The following is a 19,352-nucleotide window of genomic DNA, read 5'->3' as shown; positions in this document are numbered from 1 at the left end:
TTTTGCTTCTGTTTTTAATGCATAACCTGAAGAACATTACAAAAATTTTCTGACAGCTTTAGTTTTGATATTGTGTCTTCCGTATTTGTCTATTTATATTATTAAAAATTATTGTATTATAATTTGTTTAAAACAATTTTAATTTAAGAAAAACATAAAGATTACCTTTGTCATTTGAAATATAATTATTTCTAATATGAACTGTGAATGAGAAATACAAAAAATGAGCATGTTAAATAGTTTTTTAACTGAAGGAGTTTTAGACAAATATGGTGCATAACCCTACAAATTAAACCAATTCATGGTGTTTTATTTTGATTTTGTGTGACAAATAATTAAGAAATAGAAGGAAAATAATTTCAAAATTCTACGCATTTTTGTTCTTTTTAGCACTGCTCCCAAAAATCCTGTCCCTTTTTTAGTTATTTTTATACCACCCTTCCACAACAAATGTAATTTGCAGGCACTTTACATGAAAAAAAAAACAGGTGAAATTATTGCCAACAATACAGAGATACACACTAATCAAATTAATATTAATATAAATTTATCAGAATTAATACACAGTTCAGCGTGAGACTGACTCCGACGCTAAACAGTCATATTCGGTGTTAACATTTTTGGCCTTATTGGCCTTCCATAAAGGAGGTGAGGTCACCATCAGGGCGGGGTCAAAATTCCTGCTGTCTACTTTTGTCTCTACGTGGAGGAGGCAGGGCTGCAAAGCTGGACGCTGTCTGGAATTTCAGTAGCACCGACATCGTGAGTACCAATTTTATGGGAAATTGTTTTTGACCAGTAACTTCTCACTGCTTTATTTTGTCCTTTGGAGGGAGTGGGGGGTTATTTTTTTATGCCATGGTCTTAGTGTAGACAGCCACCATCCTCTGTATCACAGGGATGGATTATCAGGAATAAAAGGGATAGTTTCCTGCCTGTAAAACTTTCATGTCCGTCGCTAGCTGACTAGCTTTAGCTCCACTGCTTGTTCATCATTACCACCCTCCTCATCCTTGCGCACATTTAGCACTAAACTCATCAAGGAGCGTGAACACCCTTTACTTTATTTCCGAGTGGTAACTTTTCAGAGGATGTAACTTGCGCACACATCAAAAATGAACAACTGGAGACTGAACATGGGAGGAGTTTTGTTTGTGCAAGTTTGCGTTTTAACATTTGTACAAAAGGATATTCTTGGTAGCGTTTGAAATATGCTCGTATAGTAGTAAAAATGTCAGGGGAGAAAAGGAGGCGGCTCAACCACAAACTGACTGGAGGAAGCTAGGTGGAGCCTGCACCATTCAGCTTCTATCGTGTTTTTCTTTAAGCTTCCCACCATTCAGGTTGATATGTCATGTAATACACTTATTTTTTCCTTCTTCTAAAGTTTGTGCTCTGTCTTCTCGCGATAACAAAGCTATTTTTTTCTTTTTAATTGGTTGAGTCCACTCCCTTCTGAGTGGTGTCTTTATTTGTAAGATAAGACACAATAGTTGGAATAAAAAAAAACCCATTTAGTATTAGATTGACCCCCCCCCACCCCCACCCCCCACCCCCACACACACACACACACACACACTTTTTGAATTGAAAACATGTCTGTGTAAACTTGTTTACTGTCCTGAGTGATTCACCAGATTTTCCCTAAAGTCATTTTGGGGCCTGCAGCTCACTTACATCTGGGATCCCACTTGTGGATGAGCGGCTGGAACAAGGTTGAACAACAAGTCTGTTTGAGCCCCTCCACAAAACCCACATAACACATCACTGGAGAAATATTATGACTTTACAAGGAGTGTGTTGTGAAAACAATTCCCCAGCAGTGCACTCAATACGCTCCTAAGTAGCTGTTTGCTTTTGATGGTGTCAGCAATGCAGACAATAAATTTATTTTTTGTTATTTTAATAAAAACTGTGTGTGTTTGTGATGTTAAGGCTGAAATGTGATGTAAGTTTCCTTGTTCGTACAGTGTCTGTGTTTTTAAATGCAGACATTATGAGTTCGATGTTATCGCTTGGAGGACAAACCAGACTGTCAGGAAGGGGTGGTGAAAGGTTTTTTTTTTTTCCCAGCGGTGCTGCTCACACCCATATGTGTATGTGTGTGTGTTTTGTGCTTGAACAGGTTGCTCTGCTTTCTGCACGGTCAGGTGTTCTCACCTTGTTGTTCAGCACAAGAGCAGCGATTAGCCTACATGTTGGTTTATAATAATATGCAGCTTTTTACAGTGAAAACATTTTAAATTGTTCTAAAATTCTGCTTACGCATCACTATAAATATTTCTAAAAAAAAAAATTTAGCAACATCTATTTGCTTTTATTTAAACATAACTGCTTTTCCTGCTGCTAAAATAATACAGGATTAAAGTTGTATAATTGTTTGTTTTTGGGTTTTTTTTACCAATTATTTTTAAACAGACTTCCTTTAAAAAAGTGCTCTGATTAGCATGTAGCTTGCCAACTGTGGTTTTAAAACACTGCTACCTTAATTTTAAAAATAATGGGTGTGGCTCTTTTTTTGCATTTACATAATGACTGTCTCTTGTAAGCAAAGGAAATGTTTTGTGTCTTGTTTTTTAGTCAACTGGCTAATCGTGTCCATAAACAGGTGTGGGAGGGGCAGCTCCGTTTCATACAGGCAGTGAAAACTCCCGTCACTTTATTCAGGCAAATATTTCTATTTGGCGATGGCCTCCGCCTAAAGACGACATTTTGACTCCTGATCAAACCAACATTGCATCGGTGTAATCTCCCAGTTGTTGATGTTCATGGTCGAACCATGGGCGGTTCTAAATGGGGGCCCAGCAGGGGCCGGTGCCCCAGTAGAACTAGTTCCTCTAATAAAGAGATCGTAATAAATCAGTTTCTTATGGTGCTGTGTGCTGGCACAGAAACTGTAGCTAATTGGTTCTTTGGACTAATTTCATTTTTTACCTTTACAGTTTTACTTTACCAGAAAATTAAAGATGAAAGTGTTGCACTAATCCCCCCACCAACCAGTAAATATGGTCTAGAACCGCCACTGGGTAGAATATTAGCTGATTAGAGAAAAATACTTTAAATTGTTAAAGCGATGACAAATTTCCTCCCAAATGGACAAATGATCTGTGCAAAACATCCTCTTCTAAACTACCTTTTTTAAATGTTTAGACACCAGCAACTAAAACTGCAAATCAACCACATCAATGCAGCAGTAACCCATTAAGGCATGTGTACAATATTGATTGTTTTTTTGTGTGAAACTTTATCTCTACTTGCTCAAAGCCTCTTCCAGAAACTGCTTGCATGGCTTCACAGAAACCTGCACTGTCTGGCTGCGGTGTATTTAAAGGATCATATTTTACAATGCTTTTGTTGAGTAATGGCAAACATGTGCAGGTGTGGCTGCTTACCTGTGGCCAACCCGACTGATTCAACGACACCTACAGTAACCTGCTTAATGACATTCTCAAGTTTCTGTTTTCGTTTGTGTGGATTCTCATTTTGGCACCTTGGGCAGAACATGGTTTTTGACATGTTTCATTATTTAATAAGCATTCATTTAATGGCTTGTCTGGGCTGAAGAGAGCAGGCGGTGGTTAAGAGTTGTAGAAAAGCGTGTGGAGGGAGAGCTTTATTTGAATATTTCCATGATGTGTTATCATTCATCTTTGCTTTATGGTATTGGCCTACTGGTGTTACTCCTGCAGCTGCGCTTGGTATCAGAGTTGTGTAAACTCGCCCCACGCAGTGCGTGCTGTCGTCCTCACCTGTCGCACCGTAGGTCTGTGCTTAACTTGTCCTTGGCTCACAGCCTTTAAAAGGAAACAAGAGTCTGGTGCGGCAGAGCGTTTGGTGACTCAGTTTGCCTCACATCTGCAGCCGATTGCGACTCGGTTTAAAAAAAAAAAAAAGGCGTCCGTGTCCTCACAGACGCTGTAGGGTGTGTGCATATGAGCGTGACCGCACTCGGGAAGGGTGCCCGCTCTATTTGTGTGCCTCACATTTCCCACGTAAATGCGAACGAGGCGCAGGCCGGGGCGGGGTGTGTCGGCCCTTCCCATTGAACTCCTCCATCTGGGTGCAGCCCTTCGCTTTTTAATTGGCTCCAGCGAGTGAATCAAAGGCGACTGTAAAGCACATCAGGGTGCTTCTTTTTTTTTGTCTTGACAATTAAATGCTGCTGTTTGGAGTGAAATATGGCAGCATAACAGATAATTCAGGGTAAACTGAGCTGAAGAGGAAAGCTGGCTACCAGCTGCTTTAACACATGTGACCTGGGATGTTGAAAACGATTGAATTTAAGATTTTTATTTTATGTTATCTCTATCCATACTTTTTTTGTTCAGATTCTGTCTTGTGCTTTAGTGAGGGCTTTAAAAAAAGTCATAGCAGGATCACTCCTTACTACCTAATTCTACTTTTGCAGCCACACAAAGATTTGTTTTTCAGTTATGATTTTAAGTTGATCAAAATAATTATTGCCAATATTTGCTGAGCAGACGGATAAAATGAAAGAGTTGCCCAGTTCAAATGCTATAGAGACTCTACTCAGATTAAGGAGATCCAATGATGAAAACATTTGCACTTGAAATACAAGTCAGTTAAGTCACAATATCCACCTCTTCCAGATTTTGATCAAATTTCCCTCATATTTCTCTTTGTGTGAACCATTTTTATTCATCATTTAATAAATACTAACCTACTGGGACAGTGTTTCCCAATTCCTCTAGGCTCCCTGCGCTTCATGTTTCAGACATTTTCCCACTTCAGCTCACCTGAATTTATTTGATAGCTGATTAATGTGTTTTTGCTGAAATGCAGTCATTTGAATCAGGTGTTTGAAGCAGGGAAACGGCTAAAATATGCAGTAATGCTTGAGGAATGGGGTTGGGGAAACACCGCATTAAAAATATGACTGAATGCTCTTACTATGCAGTCTGTTGGTACAACATGATGTAATTCGTGTACTGAAGTAGCCTATCTGAGGTAAAGTCATCATGACTTTTCTCAGAGGAGCTTGTGTTTTTGCGATGCTTTGACTGCATGCAAAGACGCACGCGCTCCCAAAAAGACTTTTATTTTTCTAAAATTTATTAGGATGAATACCAATGGTTTCTACAAATTCTGTAAAAGTATATCATTTTAGTTTAGCAAGTGTGAAAAACGAGTATGTGAAAAAAATCTTAATGGAAAGGTAATTTTGTTTATCTGCTGACCTTATTTTGGCTAACTGGATGGAAACTCTGGTTTTAATCCAACACAGTTTGGTTTCTGAGTTGCGATCGTAAGACGCCACTTTACTGCTCTTTTTCTTGAACTGGATTCAATATGGCTACCTTAAATGCATCATTACATCTATCCCCCGTCTGTACCAGCATCTGGGGGGCACAGAAGGTATTTCTGGTTGCACACTGTGATTTTTCCTGTCTGTATTCTAATATAGATTTGAACTGATTCTTGTTTGTCCTGATGGAAATAGCTCTTTACGCTGCAGAGTCCGAGGCCAGTTTCAGCATTGTTTTACTTGTGGGTGGGTGAAACGCTACAAAGTGACGTCATAAAAAGTCTTAAAAGAAAACTGTCTAATTTTCAGTTTAGCCTTTATCAGCCAACTATTGGCATCCTGTCGGGCCTCTCCATTCAGGCAGCTGATGAAGCATGTAGTTGGTGAGGAGTTTTCGCCGTCCAGCTGTCAGAAAGGGACCAACTGTCTTTCGGAGCCTGACACTTGGGACGCCTTTCCTAGCGTGGCTCAGGATTTATTACCGCTGTTTGTCCCCGGCGCTTACAGACCCCCTATTCTTCTGTGCGGCCGGCGATCCGACTCACATTTGTCTGCCGCCATCTGTGCCCTTGCTTCATGTACTTAACCCCTGTCCCGTTTCCAGCCTCGTCTCTGCTGAGGGCAGCAGCAGGACGAGGGACGGCGAGTGAGGTAATGTTTTGTCAGCCTCCTCTTGTAGCCGGGTTTGTCCTCAGCAGACACTTTTTTTTTTTTTTTTTCACATCCTTTAGGGAAAAAAAGTTAAATATAGCAACGCTGGCATCGCCGTTTTTCCTAATAGTTGGAGGGGTTTGACTTGCCCTGATTTAGAGTTGCTTTGCAGAAAGAGCAGAGAAACCAACATTGTTGGTATTTTGGATAATTAAAGATCTCCTGTTGTTTTTTGAATCCGTCTGCACTTTGGGCTTAATTCATCCCTTTGTTTTGTCTGTAGGAAAAGCTTTGTTGGAACTGAGTCACATCTCACAGGCCACATGGTTGTTGAATCATCTTTTTTTTTAACCACTATTATTAGTTTCATTCAGGGGAGGATGCAGGGCTTTGTTCATTGTCAACTTGCTCCTGATTTGCCAAAACAATGTGCTTCATTCTTTAAAAAAAGAAAAAAAAATGACCTCCAAGTCTGATTGGTCAGGATTAACTTGCAGAATTTCCTAATAAGGTTTTAAAAATGTTGTGCTCTCGGCACAACTACGGTGACGGATTGCTGGCTAATTTGCTGTAATGGCAAAAATATATTCAGTTTGATTATCGTGGAGCAGTTTTATTCTAAAAAAAAAAAAAAACAGTTTGATTCCCGTTGAGCTGGAAAATAAACTTCGCCTTGTTCACACCAACACTTGTTTTTTAGGAGGAATGCCGCCATTCCGGTTTGGCCGCAGAGATGCAGTCATACTCCCTCACACTCACACCTCTCAGTGAAGTGAAGCCCGATCTGCCCTGGCCTCGAGCATTCCTGCGCCGGGAAAAAGGCCTGACCCAAAAAAAAAAAAAAAAATCCCCCTTTTTTTTTCTCTCTCTGGGATTTTTAGACGGTTACTTTGCCTCAGAGGAGGTTGGGAACACAGAGGTTTTTGTTCTGCTAAATAACCAGTTTTTGGGGCCTGCGTCCTCGCGTGTCAAAGCGTGTAACTTTTCTGGGTTAAAAGGATTTTAGGGCTGCTTTTTTTTATCATTTCCTGTTGTGACAAAACCCAAAACGGCTCTGATGGCTTTTAATTACAGCTGCTGGGTACACATGCTGACTTTTTTTTTTTTATTTTAAAAGAACGAAGCTTACTTATAAGGGGGGGGGACTGATTTATCAGAAAAATATCTGAATGCTTGGCTCTCCTGGTCGTTATCAGTGCTAGCTTGTGCTGCACAATAGAGCAAACAGGAAATTACTATGATTGGTTTAAACAAACATGGTTGGGGGGGAAAGGAGGGGAGCTGAAAGGAGTAGCTGATGTAATTAACAGAGCTGGAGGAGGCGGGACTGTTGAGCTGGAGATCAGGGGAGTAACTCTTAGGTTTTGTGGAATAATGACGCGTCTAGGTGAACACGCTAAAGGCTCTGCAAAGCATAACATAATCTAACTTCCTGTTGTTTTTAAGACCCTGGTGATGATGACTCTGTTCTCTCCGCAGTCGCACCTTTCTCCGACTGACCACGGCTGGTCACTCACAGAAAAATGTCCGTAAAAATAACGCAAGATGAGGCGGAGGAGATGAGGGCGATGTTCGACAGCATTGGTAAGTCGTTCAGTTTGGCTGCAGTTTCTACATATTGATGAATGTAGCTGTGTTTATTTTTGCAGCCCCTGGCGCTCCTTTAGTTTGTTTGCCATGGCCGTCTTTGTTTTTTCTTAAGAAAGCTGCATTCGCCGTTTTTGTAAGCAGGGGAAAAATTTGGTAGCGTTCCTTCAGCCGGCTGACCAGCAGTGCACAGCAACACTTAGTGGAGGTGGAGCGGTTTCTCCATACCTCGGATAGCTGGAGAAAACTCCAGTCAGTCCTGAACTTTTTCTGTTATTTTATAAACCTGTGAGGAGTTTCAGGATGTGTCGCCATGGGTTTCATCCCAGGTCTGGCGTTGTGAAATGTGCTGTAGAGTCATCTGGATCCTCTGCCTCTGTTTTTTCCTCCAGATCTGGACAAAAATGGATATATTTCTGATAATGAGCTTGGCGACCTTCTTACACAGAGCGGCCACCCCCAACCAGGATACATGATCCGGGAAATCCTGCAGAAACTTGACCGCAACAAGGACAACAAAATCAGCTTTGATGAGTTTTTGTCGGTAAGCTAAAGTGAAGCTTGTAGTGAATATTTTAATGCTAAATATTTTAGGTTCTGAACTATAACATCATGCACTGTTTTTCTTTCATTTGAGTTTGGAAGATGGAAGAGGGAAAGTAAAACAAACTATAAACTGGGGTGAAGGTTGGAGTCCAGACTTAAATCTATTCAAGAATTAATGGAAAAACTTTTTGTCCAATTTGAACCGGAGATTTTATTTTATTTTTTTTAAGAATAGGCAGATTATTCAGTCTCCACATGTATAAACTCATTAGACATACCCTTTGAACCTTTTTACATTTTCTCTCATTTGAATTTCAAACAGCATAAATACTTTTCAAGGAACTTTATGGGATTCCTGTAATGGAAGTGAATCATATGAGTTTGACAAAACATCACTTAAGATGTTTTTACCCTTCACAGTGCAAGCTAAATACATGGTAAGGATGAAAACATGCACATTTTGCAGATGTTAGTGGCGCTTTATCATCATTTGGTCGACGTCGTCTTGTTGCGGTGACCTCTGTCACTTGGAGTCAATGGGTAACTTAAGTTGGCTGTGTGCTGCTTGTGGTAAAGCCTGCTGTGGCTTTTTAAACATTTTGAGTAATGCCAAGCTGAATGGCTCATTGTGGTCACACCAACGCCTGTGAGGCTGAGCTCACTGATCCAGCACTGATAGCCTCCGCAGCAGGAAGTATCCAGCATTTCACTCGTTGACACTTGCTGTGACACATCCATTACAACCTTGGATGTTTTAAATAGTTTCCTCAACTTCTGTGGAGAGCCGTTTAAGGTTTAGATCTGTTGGGGAAATTAAATCCTAATCTCTAAAGTGATCCTTGATTCATCCCTAAAGAAACTGATTTATGCTCTAAAAATTTAACTTGGCTTTACGTCAGGGGTTTTATGCTGTTAAGACGGAAAATGTTCAGATTTTATATATATATATATATATATATATATATATATATATATATATATTTAGCTGTAGTCTTGACAGCATGAATGCTCCTAACATAAAATCAGTTGTCTAAGTCACCACATATTTACATCAGTTAGTGAAACTGTAATGCTAAACTGTGCAAAATATTGATGGCTTTAATCATGTTTTGAAATATAATTATCTTTATTAGCACAAGATGTTTCATTATTACCACAGTGAATTGATTCTCCTGGTATATTATAATCAATATATTAACTATTACGTCTGTGAGCAAACTATCCAGTGTTTCTCATGCAAATTATTGCATTACATATTATTTTTACTCTTAATAGCATGGATTTACTGGCATCAACTCATTCAATTTAAAGGTTTTATGAAACACTGAGGCTTTATAACAAAATATGCAAGACAAGTTTCTGTCTTGAAGCAAGCTTATATTGTGTTTTTCCTTTACTTTTTGCTCTAAATGTGTCTCTGAAAGCAGTCGCATCCTAAATTTTGCAATGTAAGTTTTAATAATTGGACTGGTGTGATGCAATAAAACGGCTTCTTGGTGGAGCTTTCTTTTTAAAAATCTATGCTAAATTAGCCTGTGTTGGCCCGAAGCATTGAGAGCCTACTACTGTCAGTTTGAGTTACTGCATTCAGAAATGATGCGCACGTGATGCAGCGGCACCTGAGGGCATTTTCCACATTCAACACGCACCTGTCGCTGACGTGTGCAAAATGCATCACTTCAGGCTTTAAATAACTGCTGGATTACTACATTAAAACTGTATTGTATGTTAGTCACGCTACTGAAATGATTTACATGCGAGAGGCTGATCAGAGTCAAACTGGAGGATGCAAAACCCTGACGAGGGTCCAGATCAGTTAGTATGTGTGTTTATTTTATACACCCCGACGTGTTTTTCTTACAAGTCGGCCTGTTTTAAAAGTGGATAAAAATTGTTTTATAGAGGTGGTCATACTTGCTAATGAATTTATCAAGATCATCGTTTAATTTTGTTTCATCTCTTAAATCCACTGAATGCAGCAAAAGTAGATTTTTATCCTTCATGTGCAGCTTTGACATTTTTTTGACATTTTTGTTACATTTTTATTTAAATGGATAGTGACAGTGGAATCTGTTTTTTATTTGGAGATTGGATTTACAACTTACACTTTTACAACTTCATAAAGCAACATGTTTTCAATGTGGCCTGACGTGAAAAAAGAAACGAGGTTTGTGTTTTCAGCATTATCTCTTGTGTCGGGTAGTGAAAGCATTTATTGTACAAATTAAAAGCTTGAACACACTTCTGTGCAAATACCGAACAAGCAGATGTGGAGAGACTCGGTTGGTATGTTCAGCTCTGCAACAAACTATGAACATAACAGCGATTCTGTGAACAGAGCAAAGTACAAAATGGATTTATGTCTCTTGGTATTTATATAAAGCGATGCTGTGTAAACCTAATTTGCTGTGAACATTTGCACAGTGAATTTGGTCAGTGTGTGATTGATGGCAACCTTTATTGTACTGTGAATAAAACAAGTTAGTCATGTTTTGAGTATTTTTCCACTTCTGAGGTAAAATCCCTCATAAGGTTGGTCCGTTTGCAGCAGATATGATTAGTTTTACTTTGCTTGGAACTACCAGTTTTATATACTTTAGTCTGTTTTTGTTCAAGTTGTCCAAAACACTCATCTTTGTTAAACAGATAACCAGTCCTCTTCCAGTGCAGATCTACATTGAATGGACTCGCTTATCTTTCTGATTATTCTTTCTTATTGTGTCAGATCGTCAAGGAGCTGAAGGGCAGTCAAGTTGCAAAAACATTCCTCAAGGCCATCAACAAAAAAGAGGGCATCCTGGCGATTGGCGGGACATCGGAGCTGTCGAGCGAAGGCACACAACACTCGTACTCCGGTATGTGACTCCACTGTTTGTTGTGAGCTGTTGACTTTGAACCCTGTGCGTTTCAGTTCCAGAGAAAGAAACCTAAGGCTGAAGCGAACCTCTGCAATGGACATTGTTGATGATAAAGTGCAATTGAATTTAATTCATTTAGTTTTTTTATAGTACATATGGAGAGCTAATGTTATACCACAGCACTTTATAATACAAGTCCAAAAGATTAGTTCATATATTAATATTTAAAGTCACACATTACTGTTTAATCAATGCAATACCAACTTCAGTTAGTCACATAATGGCAATTGATAAAAAAATAAATATATGTAAGAAAGTCCAGCTAATTATAAGCAACTGTTGTCTTTTTGTGTCAACCATTCATTCAGAACAAACATGTAGCAACAGTGGGAAGATATTCTAATAATTTGTTTATACGGGAAGTCATTCCTGACAGTGTATATCCCATTACATCAGTGGCACCCATGCTGTGGTCAAATATTTACCTGTGAATATATTGTTTTTAGAATGCAAAAAGTGGAAAGAAATGTCTTCTTGCACAGCTGGTGGGACTTGGCACTCAAACACGTAAAGCAGAGAGAGCATTATTGATGTTACTAATAGTTTACTGATAGTTTTAATCGGTGGATCTTTCCAGCTCAGAGTCACAAAGCAACTGAGCTTGGAGTACTTTCCACGGGAACAAAATGGATTAGAATTACTCACACCTTGAATGGAAATAGAAAAATGGAGCAAAAAACTGATTTAATGGAAACAGATAATGCATAAATGAAGGTGTTTTCTTTTTTTTTTTTTTTTTTTTTACAAATTTGGTGCCCACATTCACTCTTACAGAGGAGGAACGATACGCTTTTGTGAACTGGATCAACACAGCTCTGGAAAAGGATCCCGACTGTCAACATGTCCTGCCCATGGATCCCAACACAGACGCTCTGTTCAAGACTGTGGGAGACGGCATTGTGCTCTGGTGAGTCCCCGTCTCACAGCAGCCCAAGGTCACCTGCTCTCCTCTGCAACCTAACTTTATGGTTGTATTCTGGGTAGATGATAATGTATGAAAAGATCATCGTGTAACTATAGTAATGCTGAATGATGATTTTTGTGTGTGTTTATTTAAAGAAATTCAGTTAAATTGTTATAAAGGGATAAATATCTATACTTGTTTTTCCAACATTAGAGTGGCTTAAACACAAAAGTATTTAAATTAAATTGGAAACGGGGATATGAATGTGTTTTGATAATTGGGCTGCAATGTACAGAGCTCCAAAAATGTCTAAATTATAAACTTCTCACCTGCAGTGGTAGTGGATTAAAATGAATAAACCTGAATCTTAGTCAATCTGAATCTGCTCCAAGCAGAAATGGCAACATATGATTATTATGAATACATGTTATCTCCTATTTTCATGAAAATATTAGATAAGAAAGGGTTTGTTGAGCCCTAAAAATCTTGTCTCTTTTTCTTTGCACATCTTTTTTGGAATTCAAATGGATATTCCAGCAAACTTATCAGTTTGTTTTTTTTTTTTTTTATTTTCAAACAGCAAAATGATCAACCTGTCAGTGCCAGACACCATCGACGAGAGAACAATCAATAAGAAGAAGCTGACCCCATTTACAACACAGGTAAGTCCCACTGGTTACCAGAGGAATCCCATCAAAGTTTCCTGCAGGTGCTGAAACATCCGACTCGTGCTCTCCAGGAAAACCTGAACCTGGCTCTGAACTCGGCGTCTGCCATCGGCTGCCACGTGGTGAACATCGGCGCTTTGGACCTGAAAGAAGGGAAGCCCCATCTGGTGCTGGGCCTCCTGTGGCAGATCATCAAGATTGGCCTCTTTGCCGACATCGAGCTCAGCAGAAATGAAGGTATCGGGAGAGGTTACAATTGCATAACGCCTGCTTAAGCCCCCTCACCAGGGCTCAGTTGTCGAGTAGATTAACGGATGATTATCGCCCGTCCCCAGCGCTTGCGGCCTTGCTGAGGGACGGAGAAACCCTGGAGGACCTGATGAAGCTGTCGCCGGAGGAGCTGCTGTTGCGCTGGGCCAACTTTCACCTGGAGAACGCTGGCTATCCAAAGATCAACAACTTCAGTTCAGACATCAAGGTAACGGTGGTCTAATTTTATATTTAAACGTCAAATTAAGAAAAAAGGAGTCAGGATTTAAAGGAGAGGATGTGGGATTTTTAAACCCGTCATCAAACTGCACATGACCAGTAACTAAGTCCACCAACACAGCAGACACCAGCAAAGGTAGCTCATACTTATGTTTACCCAACCTCACCCACATGCCCACCTCAGCTGCTCCTTTAGTAGGAATGAAGGTGTAATCTGATCTGGTGATTCAAAGTTCAGCGTAGTCATTAAATTTAAAATAACATCAGTTTCTTTGCCAACGTGTTTTTAAGGAAGAAATAATTAGTTGAGATTGGCCTTAAAATGGCTGTTTTAACAATTGTATGCTTTGATCTGGCTGCATGTTCAGGGTTGTTGTCCCGAGCCTCGAGAATGCGCTTGTCTAAGCTGCAACTTATTTATGGGCTTCAGAAGAAAGGATGCTAAATGCAAATGTTTTACACACTTTTCAGATTCTTATTTGTAAAAGATTTTAAAATCTGTGGATGTCTTTCCGTGATCGTATAAAATCCCACCAAAACTTTTACTTTAAAATTGTTTTCTTATTCAGCTTTTTTTCTGTATAAAGACCCAGATAACTTATTGATTAATTATATTTTTGTTCCTAGGACTCAAAGGCCTATTTCCACCTTCTGAATCAAATCTCCCCTAAAGGCACAGAGGAGAATCAGCCACGCATCGACATCAACATGGCAGGCTTCAACGTAAGCACATTGACCTCCCACAGCCGAGCCTCTCCACGCGTTGCCAACTGTGCTGCAGTTCTCACCCGAACACGTGTGTGTGTGTGTCTTTTCAGGAGAAAGACGACTTGAAGAGGGCAGAAGCTATGCTGCAGCAGGCCGACCGGCTCGGCTGTCGACAGTTTGTCACCCCAACTGACGTCGTCAGTGGGAACCCCAAACTCAACCTTGCCTTCGTGGCCAATCTGTTCAACAAATACCCAGCGCTGACCAAACCGGAGAACGAGGACATCGACTGGGACCTTCTGGGGGATGGTATGGAAAATAAAGCCTCAGAATTAAATTGCAACAACAAAAGTCTGTGTGTAATGCAGAGACTCTCTCTGGCGGTCATCACTTTCGTTCTATTTCATCCCTACTTGCTGAAAGAAGCACCCGGGCTTTAGTGATGCAAGGTCCGAAGCACTGAATCACTAAAGCCAATTTCTGCAGTTGTACCACTGATGGTATGCAGAGAGGGCGAACATGAGATGTGTCAAAGCGGCCAGCACACCCTCTGGTGTTTGTAAGCTTTACAGAGGAAGTCACCTGCATGATGTCGTGCATAGAGCCGTCACCGAACCCGCTGAGACGAAGGGAGTGAGCCAGCTTCACTCTGCGAGTACACTGCACCTCCTCCTCCACTTCTGAAGCGACAGGCAGCCAAAGACAACACATCCTCCTCTGCAGCCAACTCAGGCATGGGTGGAGAAGAGAACCCAGTCACTGCCATCGACGTGTCCAACTGGCGTGCCTGGAAAAAAAAAAAAAAAAGATTTAATTTCCGGCAGTTCTGCAGACAACTACTCAACTCTTGTGGAAAGGCCCTGATCAGACGACTCTCACCTCTTCTTAGAAGGAGCCACAGTGACCATGTTCTCCACCGGGTGATCATGCCCAAGGCAGGCAAGACTCAAAGTTGGCTAAAATTGGGAGAGGGGGAGAAAAAAAACAAACAAAAAAAAAACACTGCCATCACATTCAGCAAAACAACAAACTTGGAGAGGCTAACACCATTGGCTAAGCTCTGATTGTAAACAGTATGTATATCACAACACAGTCAGAAGCTGTGAGTTGGGAGAGGCGGCGGAAACGCCGTTATCGCCAACAAACATCACAATTAGCATAAATGAAGATAAACCCATCGTAGCCCCTATGAATGCGATGCACCGCTACTCAGACCAACAGGCGATTGAGCGTCCGTTGAAATCATCCAAAAGGCTGATTGCAATGAAAAACGAACTGCATTGCAGAGCGTTGGATGACATCAGACCATGTAGCCTCTGATCAGCTGATGCATCACAAGTGTTGGTATTACTACTCAAACGGAAACATTCGGTCCTTTCAGCATCGCTCTCTGGCAGTCAGTGGAGATGAAATAAAACTGTTTTTAGGTTTCTGCCATTGATGAGTCAGATACTTTTTATTCCAAAATGTAGTAACGTCTGCTCTCTGGCTTTGTTAGTCATACGCCACATACAATGAAGACTATTATAAAACACGATCAGCAGTCACAATTAAGTCCTCTAAATCCCACAATCCTGTCTGGATTAGGTGAGACGAGAGAAGAGAGAACATTCAGAAACTGGATGAACTCCCTCGGCGTGAGCCCCACTGTGAACCATCTGTATGTGTAAGTATCGCCCACAGAAACGAACCACAAACCCAATTTGAGGACTCTGACATGGACGGGTCCGATGTTGACTGATGTACTGGCTGTTGCAGAGATTTGCAGGATGCCATGGTGATCCTTCAGCTCTACGAGAGAATCAAAGTGGAGGTAGATTGGAACAACAAGGTCAACAAGCCGCCTTATCCCAAACTGGGGACAAATATGAAAAAGGTAGTTTGTCAGAGTCCTTTCAGTTTTGTTTCCAGGCTTTTGCCGTCTTGTGTTGACGCTTGTGTTGTCTCCCCACCACCACCACCACCACCCTCAGTTGGAGAATTGTAACTACGCAGTGGAGCTGGGCAAAACAACCAAGTTTTCTCTTGTTGGCATCGGCGGGCAGGACTTGAACGATGGCAATCCTACCCTGACTCTGGCACTGGTGTGGCAGCTCATGAGGAGGTAATAATGCATCATAATGTCACAATTAGGCCTGAATGAAGCTTAAGCACACCTTTTCTTTCTTTTTTTTTTTTAACTTGGAACATAATCACCTATGAAGAAATTCAAAATTTGACAAAGTATCCGTAGCATCAGTCATTTCTGTATTCAAAATAATCAGGTTGTTTATTAGCATAATGCAGGAAATGATCAGCTTGTTGGGAAATAATCACATCATGAGAGCATGACTGTACACCAGTGTTTTTTTTTGTTTTTGTTTTTTATTAAATGTCATAACAGTATCTTTCAAATGTATTAACACCCCCAGAACATTAGCAGTATTAACAACCTCATCGCACTTCAAATAACTACACATTTTAAAGGCATAGATGGAGATGGTGCTGCTTTAAATTGTGTAGTACGATTAGTGATACCAATTTATGGTTTTCAGTAGACATGTGATTAATATCAGTAGATAGAATATTCACTGAAATCTGAATCAAAATGGCAAAGAATTCTGGGAAATGTAGGCAGAGGAAAGGCTTTTGCTGCTCAACCTCTGGCGTTTAGCTTAGCAAGGTTGGTGACCTCAATTAGGTCACCCATTCTTTGGTCACCTAGCAATGGCTAGCTCACCCATTCTTTGGTTACCTAGCAACGACTAGCTCGCCCATTCTTTGGTTACCTAGCAACAACCTGTTGCGTATCCAGCAGCAGCAGTTTAAGGTTTCACCGTTGTCTCATAACTGCTGGAAATAATAAAAAAAATATTTAAAAAAAAAACGGCGTAGAGTGAAAACAGTTTGGCAGTTTTCAGATATTTAAAACAAAAACTACTCAATAGTTATTGATATTAAAAATTTTCTCTATTGTCCGACATGAAACGCTTGTATTGTGATAAGTTTTTCAGCCATATAGCCCAGCCCCAACTTTCACTGTTTTTCAGTGGACATGAGCTTGTAGAAAGAGGCTGCTCAAATTGACTGTAAAAATCAAAATGGTGTCCACATTAATGTGGATTATTTTTTTTATTAATTAAAGCAGACCCTGTCCTCGTTTGTTTTTGATATTTCATTCTTTGCACTTTCACTTTCTGGTCATGGTCATAACAAATGTGCTGCTTCTTTTAGATACACATTGAATGTACTGGAGGAACTGGGTGATGGAGAGAAAGTAAATGATGACATCATTGTAAGATGGGTGAACAAAACATTGGCAGAGGCTGGAAAATCTACCAAGATTTCAAGTTTTAAGGTAAATCCTCCTGGTTGGATTGTGGAAATAATTACGGTCCTTTTTTTGTTGTTGTTGTGGGGTTTGGTTGATTTGTTGTAATCTCTGTGTTTATGTTCAGGACAAGGAGATAAGCAGCAGTCTGGCAGTGCTGGAGCTGATTGATGCCATTCAACCTGGGAGCATCAACTTTGACCTGGTTAAAACCGGCAGACTCTCTGAAGACGACAAACTGGACAATGCCAAGTAAGAATTCAGCGAAAAATGTGAAACGGAGTTAAGATGCGGTTTCATTAACTGACCCTGGATTTACAAAAGTTTTTGTGTTACATTTTCTGTCCTCCTGTTATGATGGCTTCATTTCTTTTAACGAAATGCCAGAAGGATTGGGGTTTCTCCAGCTGTATGGAGCTTTGAGTAAAGTTGCATCAGCCCCTCCCCAACTTGTTGCTGCTGTTGATCAATGAATATTTTTTTTTCTCTATAAAGAACACATCTACAAAAAAAAGTGTTAACAGGGATATTTACTTGAAAATTAAAACTATATTTAGCAAGTGGTGTGTAACACTAATTCTGCAAAACAGAGTAGGGTTTTTCTTCTGTAAAAATAAATAATCTTATGAAAATTATACTCTGTGCTTCCTCTGGTCATCTTAGCTTTGAGTGTAGCTAATGATTTCAAAGTGTGCAACATGATCTGAAACACCAATACTGACAAAAACAAATAAATGTTTGAGTGGCCAAACTTTTTGACAGCCTGAATTTAATCATGATGCCTTAAAAAGTTTTTCATTTAACTGGATCCTGTTCTATATTTTGTGGTAATGCCATCAATTATTACTACTTTTTAGTGGTAAAACCATGAAATTGGTATTTTGTTTAACTCAAGGTTGTCATACCAATGAATGTTTCACACCAGACCAGTGATGTTGCTAACATGTGAATAGCTAACCTCAGTAAACACCCTTTTCCTCTGCAGATATGCCATTTCTATGGCGAGGAAGATCGGCGCTCGTGTCTACGCCCTGCCAGAGGACCTGGTGGAGGTCAAGCCAAAAATGGTGATGACGGTCTTTGCCTGCTTGATGGGACGAGGGATGAAGCGCGCCTAAGCGAGCTGCTCGGATCACAGGGACACTTAACACTTCCCCAAACAAAAAAAAAAAAACAATTAGCATTTTGAAAGAGCTTCCTCGACCGAAGAAATGAAGATTTGTTTTGGTTTTGTTTTTTTTTGTTTGTTTTGTTTTTTTGCCTTAATGAGTCAGAATCATACACTTGCATGCACCCTCTACCTCTTCTCATACACAGAGGTGTTTTCTGAAGGATCCTTTTTATTGAAGGTGAAGCTTCAGGATGGAAAATCTCCAGAGGCGACGCTTATCAACCTTCTACGCTCATTTATAAGAATGCTGTCCCCCCCTATAAAAATATGCATAACATACCAGCTGCAAGGTTGTTTACATATTTCTATCCTGGCTGACAAGTCGATTATCTCCTCGACCAAGCAACAGACATTCCTGAGTGCTTTACCTTTGAATATATGCATCAGAAGGCCAAAAGTAAGTCAGAGAGGTTTAAAGTTTGGGTGGAGGACACGTTAAAAGAAGAAAACCGATGCTCAAACATGTTCTCTTTCTTGATGGCATGCGAGTGTTTCAGTAGAGGGGACTCTGCTGACGTCTACATATCAGAAAACAGAAGCCATGAGGTCAGTGTGTGGTGATGACCTGTGGGAGGAAATGCTATTTGTATTGCCTCGTAATCTTTTTTTTTTCTTTTTCTTGGGATTATCATGCAACATGCTGTAAATGCTGTCTTTAAGGATGTCTGATTTGTGTTGCATTGGGATTTTTTTTTTTTTTTTGTATTTCTGTGTCCGTTCGATGGTGAGCAGGCTGACTTGACTCTCCTGGCTTCATGCTGTGCCTTCAACTATCAAAAGATGATTTGTATTTGTGCTCTGAGGGTTTCTCTTTGTTTTCTGCTCATATTAAACATTACCAAATACAGTTACTTCATTCCAAGTAGCTTGATGATGTGCTATGACGACGGCCAAATTGAAATTGGTCTTTTGTTCATGTCTATTCTCCCAAGTAAGTGCTTTACATGTAACAATAAACATGATTTTGAAAGCGGCTGCTGTGTGTGGTCTTTGCTGTTTGTTTTTTAAAAGAACTTTTGTAAGAAGTTGTGGCAGAACTTTGAAGTGAAACTTAGTTTGTATCATACTCGGATTTTCTGCTGAACAAATGTATATAATTTTGCTTTTCTGAAATGGTAGCATTTGCAAAGCTCC

At 40.1% G+C, this 19,352-nt stretch overlaps 1 protein-coding gene across 1 annotated transcript; it reads left to right on the top strand.

Moving 5' to 3' along the window:
* The first annotated feature begins 651 nt into the window (after positions 1 to 651).
* Positions 652 to 19,191, top strand: pls3 (plastin 3 (T isoform)). The gene is made up of 16 exons (XM_014996851.2): positions 652 to 762; positions 7,397 to 7,501; positions 7,897 to 8,048; positions 10,776 to 10,905; positions 11,743 to 11,875; positions 12,453 to 12,534; positions 12,612 to 12,777; positions 12,876 to 13,018; positions 13,657 to 13,752; positions 13,848 to 14,046; positions 15,325 to 15,403; positions 15,496 to 15,613; positions 15,711 to 15,841; positions 16,951 to 17,074; positions 17,175 to 17,299; positions 18,033 to 19,191. Exons 2-16 carry the CDS (start codon positions 7,441 to 7,443, stop codon positions 18,163 to 18,165), a joined length of 1,872 nt encoding a protein of 623 aa, XP_014852337.1. The 5' UTR covers positions 652 to 762; positions 7,397 to 7,440; the 3' UTR covers positions 18,166 to 19,191.
* Positions 19,192 to 19,352: the final 161 nt, after the last annotated feature.

The sequence above is a fragment of the Poecilia mexicana genome, unplaced genomic scaffold, assembly GCF_051168715.1.
Source record: "Poecilia mexicana isolate PSO_F unplaced genomic scaffold, ASM5116871v1 scaffold_14, whole genome shotgun sequence".
Taxonomy (NCBI): Eukaryota; Metazoa; Chordata; class Actinopteri; order Cyprinodontiformes; family Poeciliidae; genus Poecilia; species Poecilia mexicana.
Note: the sequence above shows the minus strand (reverse complement) of the source record. Positions and strands in the feature narration are given on the sequence as shown.

Coding starts and splice junctions, on each gene's coding strand:
- pls3 (XM_014996851.2), top strand. CDS start 7,441: ATGTCCGTAAAAATAACGCAAGATGAGGCGGAGGAGATGAGGGCGATG. Junction 12,778..12,875: donor CGAGCTCAGCAGAAATGAAG/GTATCGGGAGAG, acceptor GCCCGTCCCCAG/CGCTTGCGGCCTTGCTGAGG. Junction 15,404..15,495: donor ACTGTGAACCATCTGTATGT/GTAAGTATCGCC, acceptor TGGCTGTTGCAG/AGATTTGCAGGATGCCATGG.